At 44.2% G+C, this 5970-nt stretch overlaps 1 protein-coding gene across 1 annotated transcript; it reads left to right on the top strand.

The window, feature by feature from the left end:
- Positions 1–5965, top strand: LOC145656074 (CREB3 regulatory factor-like; the record flags this gene model as incomplete). The annotated part of the gene is made up of 4 exons (XM_081709490.1): positions 1–140; positions 5112–5313; positions 5410–5535; positions 5687–5965. Coding segments are annotated over exons 2-4 (414 nt in total), but the record flags the coding sequence as incomplete, so codon positions are not given.
- Between the last annotated feature and the right edge of the window lie 5 nt (positions 5966–5970).

Here is a 5970-nt window from a genome sequence, read left to right on the forward strand (position 1 = left end):
AACCCGTCAGGAAGAAGATAAACAAAACAAACCAGAGAGGAAGACAGCGTGGATTATGAAGATATGACATTAAGTTCTCATAAAGACGACTAAAATCGAATCACGGAACCTTTTTTGACAACTGTAAGGGCAAATTGAAGGTGGGTCAATCGTTCATCCGTAGCTAAGCTGTAGGCATCGTCGAAGTACTTGTTTAAAATTAATAAAAACATTGTCTCCTCCAGTTAGCTTGAAAGCTAAGTTGTGGTACCCTGCTAGTTGCTGCTGCTCAGAGAGAGGGGAGGGACGGAGGCCATAGTTATCAAGCAGCACAGCAAAGCAAGTTTTAGTTCCGCATGAAACGCTGCTCTATTTTCAGAAGTAATTTTGTAAAACGTGCGATATTTGCATATATTGAGCTCTTGATATGTCAGTTTGCTGCTCTAAAAAATATTGTGAGGTTTCTTTGGAGGTAGTACTAGTAGCTAGCAAACAGAGGGTAACGCCAGTGCAAGCTAGCTGGCTCTCAGTGTCACTTATCAGCTGAATTGTTCTAGAAGGTGCTTGCTGTGTTGTCAAGATTAATATTGTCTGCGGACCAAACATTTTGTCGTTTTGTGAATACTACCAATCTGTGTTTTTCATTATATATATCCTTGAGTAAAGTTGTAAAATTCCCATATGGAGGAAGGAAAAGGATTGTAGTCGGTTTGCTTTAACCAACCTTCCTCTTAACTGTTTAAAAACGGTTCAAAGTGATTAACAGCACGATCTTTTAAAATGCCACCTCGACTAACCACACTGTGTCGTTATAATGTGTAAAAGTTGATTAAAATAAAGAAATTGTAACAAATGTTGTTTATAAATATATTGGGCATAGCATTAGAAAAGATTGATTATAGAATAATCGATTGCCTAGAGGTTAGTTTTTATTATGTACAAAAGAAGAAACGATTAATGAATTGAGGGTCACCTAAGCAGACTAGCCAGGGTACACGCCCCCTTGAGCAGAATGCCCAGTGTTATAGTGACACTAGAAAGTTGCCATTCTGCGCGTCTTATGGTGCTACAATAATAAATGTTTGAAACAGACTGAGCTGTTTAGGTGTTTGTTAGGGCATTATTTGCATTATTAACAGTTTGATCTGATTTTCGTGTTTTCGCTACTCGGCTAACCAGCTATCCTTGCTCAGCCGCACAAAACGACGTTTCCACCGCGTATCATGTAAATAACTAGGGGTTCGTTATTATTGTGTTCATAAAAACTTTGAGATAATAATAATGTGTATTTCACTTATTTACGTAACGTGGGGAGGCCTTCAGTATTGTTTGTTGCTTGCTCTCTCAACCGAACATGAAGGGGCGGGACATATAGGCGAGATTTTCCTGTGATTGACATTCCGTCAGCCCACTTAAATGTATGCGGAAGCGGGTTAAACTCTTACGTTTATCCAATGAAAACATTTGGAAGCGTGGGCGTTGGCGCAGTGTACCAGGGTTTGGGTGATGTTTGTTTTCGAAAGGGGCCATGTTGAGTTCAGTGTTGTGGAATGTTAGTAGGTCAGAGTCAAACATGAACCTTTCTCTTGACTAAAAGTAGCTGTAATTGCTATTGTAATAATCCTGTGGTTGTATTGTACCAATCGTGATATTTTATTTCATCGAGGGCCTTACATAGAAATAGATATGATAGCGTTTGTAGGCCAAACTAGCCCCATGTAAACATAGCGTGGGTGGTTACATACTGTAGGAGACACATTAGTGGAAAACCCAGCGTTCAGTTGCATACAATATCTATAGATTGTGATGTGTCCTTGCCTGATTGTATTTATACAAAATTATATTGGATGAAAGCTCTTATCTGTCCACTTTTGGCACATACACATAGCTCATATTATGAAGCATCAATGTAAAATGTATTTTCTACTGTTTTTGTTTTCTTTACATATTGACAGTACAAATTTTATGAATAGTATAGATTAATGGGAGAGCTGCATACAGTGCAAAGTTACTGTGTTGTGAGACACCTAAAATATGGATTATTATAAATCTTATTCTCTGTTTCTGTTGTCAGCAACATAACATCATATCTTGGATGAAAAAAATTAAAACATTCAGATTCAACAACCTGTTGTGACTACCAGTATCAGGCTTCTTGGAACAAGCTCCACACATTGGGTGCGTGTTGTGATGTAATGAGGCCTTGATTGAATCACTCACCCATCCATTATGAGAAGTGAATTCAAAGGTTCAAAAGAGATTATTTGTTTCAAATGTCTGGGGAGTTGCATAGTGGGGATAACGCTTCAGGCAAGTCGCTTTAGAAATGCACCACATGATTAAACAAGCCCCCCTGTCATGTCATGCCAGCCAGACAGGGACGCTCGTCCACCCTCCGGAACGCGAGCACGAAGGCTGTTGGCACCAGCCACAGAGAGGCATCTGCAGTGCTGCATCAGCGAGAAGAGACCTCTGACATTTGCAGAGTGGCCTCGGCACATGAAGGCTCCTGTGCTGCAGACTCATGAAAGGTTGCTCAAAATTAGCCCCAATCCCACTCTGTAATGCTCACACCCCAGCAGGTAGGAGGTTGTAACGGACCTCCCCAGCGATAAGACAGAACCTGGCTGCACTGATGCATGGAAATAGCCAAGCTGCTGTCTCGTTTGTTACTTCCTGTATTAGCCACAGCGTGCCTGCAACAGCAGCACTAGAAGCACGAAGGGCACCGGTTCTGGTCTCAGCACGCCCACGACCAAGATCCTGCTCATGCATAACAAAGTGTTGGCCTCCGTGCATTCAGTGCAGTTGCATGCCCGTGTGGATGAGTGGAGGGCTGTTTGAACCCAAGCATCTTCACCCCGTACACATCAGTGAGGGCTTGGGCCTTAGACCAATGCTATGCATTGGTAGTTTTTGACTAACTTGGATATTTACTTTTGTATTTGACTGAAGAATGTGGTTGATGGAGATCACTAATGTATCACTGAAACATTTGTAATTTAGTTGTGATCATATTGCTTTTGGTAAGCCATAAGATTTTCCTACTAATTTTGTTGAATTTTGTCATTTTTACATGCTAATGTCTAGGCCTGGTTGTTCACTATTAACTCTTGAGGGATGGGTTGGTGAGAATTGAATTTGTTTATCATGGTATTAGTGAAAGGGAAGGGAGGAGTGAAACAGTAGAAACACATTTTCTGACTGGAATTAAAAGACTTATTAGTATGATATACAATACAGCATGAAATACTATAGCTCACCACGTATAATTATTTTGCCACACATTTCATGCATTTATTCAGACTTGTTGGTCATTAGAAGTAAGTAAAGCAACTGCTACCCCGAAGAGAATATTGGTGTGATGTTTCCACCAAAACTGTACAAAATATGATATGACTTCCTATGCAGTATTGGAGCACTACCAAGGTCTAGAGTACTGCAGCACTCGTGATTTTTCCAGTGTACGGCTAAAGTTCTAACCATATGCCACCTGGAAGGAGTCACACGTGGATGAAACAACCTTCCCTCTTTGTTCATCAGGTTTTTTTCTTCCAGCCAGGGCATTCTTTGCAACACAGTCATTTCAAAAGCTGGTTTCAGGTTGCCTGTGAGCTGTGATCGGTTGCTGTAGGATCAGTTGAGGCCTTTGAATTCTCACCAGGAGGAACGTAGAATTCACCAGAATGCCTCATGCTGCAGTAGACAACCGAGTAAATATCTTACGTTTTGATTGGCTGTGGCCTTGGCCTCTGAAGAGGCTAACAGCCTTGTCAGAGAGCAGGGAGTTTTTCAGAGTTGGAATCAAGACAGTGATTTTCTATAAAATAATACAATAAGCATTATATTGTACTCGTCTCTTGAAGCTTAACCTGAAAAACCTGATACTCCATGTGAGCATATAGCAAACGTTAGCTGCATGTTTGCTACAGTTTTAGAAGTGAACAGGGCTAGTTGCGAGATATCTCTTTCACACATCTGAACATCACACCTTCCTGGTTGCAATGTCCAGACATAAGCCACCATGACAGGTGTGTTTGTTCACTGCAGGCCAAAATAGAGAGAGCCCTGTCTCTTCCTCATTCCTATTGTGATACTTGACAACTCTCCTGGTCAGAGCAGTGAAGCGGGACACTTGAGGGAAGGTGAATTCCTTTGTCCATGGCGACCGTCGCAGCAGGAATGCCCCGGCAGCATTAGCCCCGATTAGAGCTGTGCCATTGCTGTGTTACAGAAAGTTTAGCGCGCAAATATTCTTGGTCTGGCAGCTGTTTAGCTGCGCAAGACTGAGCATTAGCGAAGGGAGCAGAGCGCTATGGGGAAATGCTGTTTGTCCTGTCTGTTCCCCCCCACCTTCTTCTTCTGTCTCCCTGTTTTCATGCAAGCCCTGCCATGCGCGAGATATCTGACGGGCGACAAGACGTTCCGTCCGCCACGCTCTCCACGCCGGGCGGAAATGATGTCATGCGGCACCAGAGGAGCAGGGATGTTTTGCCCCACACTGCCGGTGCTCAGCTCGGCTCAGTTCCCTCTCCAACATATTTCTGCTGATTTGTTATGCAAACGGCGTCCAGTGGTTTGTGCCCCTTTGCTCGCAACTGTCTGGTAGGCAGAAGGGAAAGGGTGCCGCCCAGGGTGGGTTAAAAATAGCCCCGGTGCTCAACGCTCTCGCTCACCTCCCACCCGACTGATTACTCTGACTCCGGTGCTGCTGTCTCTCCTTCCACGAATCCGAGTCGCCTTTTACAGGCGACCTCCGTAACTTTTTTTTCAACCATGGCTAGACTGCCTCGCAACTCCTCTCACGTCAACCCCAGCTCCCTCCCCAACCCCACCATCTTCGCCGTTTGTTTGTGTCACCATGCGCCCTGGAATAGAGGTCCGTTAGTTGAAGCCACTCATGCCCGTTCTAATTTCAGCCCACAGCAGTTTGTGACAGTCGCTGTTTGTTTGTACGGTGATTTGCGTTTTGTGTGACATTTTTGTTTATGGAACATTTGTTTACGGAACCCTGCGGGGCTAAGTCACTGTTCGTGGAGAAGTGTGTCACGTTGACATTCATGCGGGTAATGTGCTTTGTTGTGGTTTTTCCAGCTAACCCCTCGTTCCTGTCTCTGAACTTCTCTCTGCAGAGAACGGTCACCAGAGGAGGACACTGCGGCCATACTTGACTGCACGACTGGGGCCTCCACATTGCAGAAAGACTCTTTTGTTTTATTGGGATAATCAATTTTTTTGCCAGAGATAGACAAACGAACAAGGCAACTGGGGCAGGAGAGGTGGCTGAGAAGTTTCCGCCACAGAACTGGAGATCTGTGCTTGGCAATGCCTCAGGTAAGGCCTGAAGTGTGCTGTAGAACATTTTTAACTTCTTCTTTCATTTTGAGCCTTCTTTTGATAATTCACTATGTGTTTTGATCTGGTATGTAGCCCAGCATCAGTGGAATGGATCCTCCCTTTGGGGATGCCTTTCAAAACTACACTTTTGCTGACCAGGCGCTGACCAGTACGGACCTGTTGGCCAACAGCTCTGACCCAGACTTCATGTACGAACTGGTAAGATACCTTCCCTGCCAATTTCTGTAGTGTGAAAACAAAATGACAAATTATTGCTATATTTTTATGCAGTGGCTTTGAATCAATTTGAACTTCTGTTACTTCCTGTACTCTACACATAGCTGGGTTGATATTGTATCTTTTTTTGCAGGACAGAGATATGACCTGTCGCCAGAGCCCTAGAGGAGACGTGTTCACAGTCGGGGACTGCAAAGAGTTTGACAGCATGGAACATCTTCCTGAGCTGCTAGATAACGATCCAGCCTACAGCTCCAACTTTGAACAGTGGGACACATATTGGGAGGACCTGACCAAATACACCCGCCTCACCAGCTGCGACATCTGGGGCACCAAGGAGGTGGACTTTCTCGGCCTGGACGACTTTTCCAGTCCTTATCAGGACGAGGAAGTGATAGGCCGGACGCCCACCTTGGC

This window comes from Electrophorus electricus, unplaced genomic scaffold (assembly GCF_041902795.1).
Source record: "Electrophorus electricus isolate QZ-2024a unplaced genomic scaffold, ASM4190279v1 Scaffold443, whole genome shotgun sequence".
In the NCBI taxonomy this organism is placed as follows: Eukaryota; Metazoa; Chordata; class Actinopteri; order Gymnotiformes; family Gymnotidae; genus Electrophorus; species Electrophorus electricus.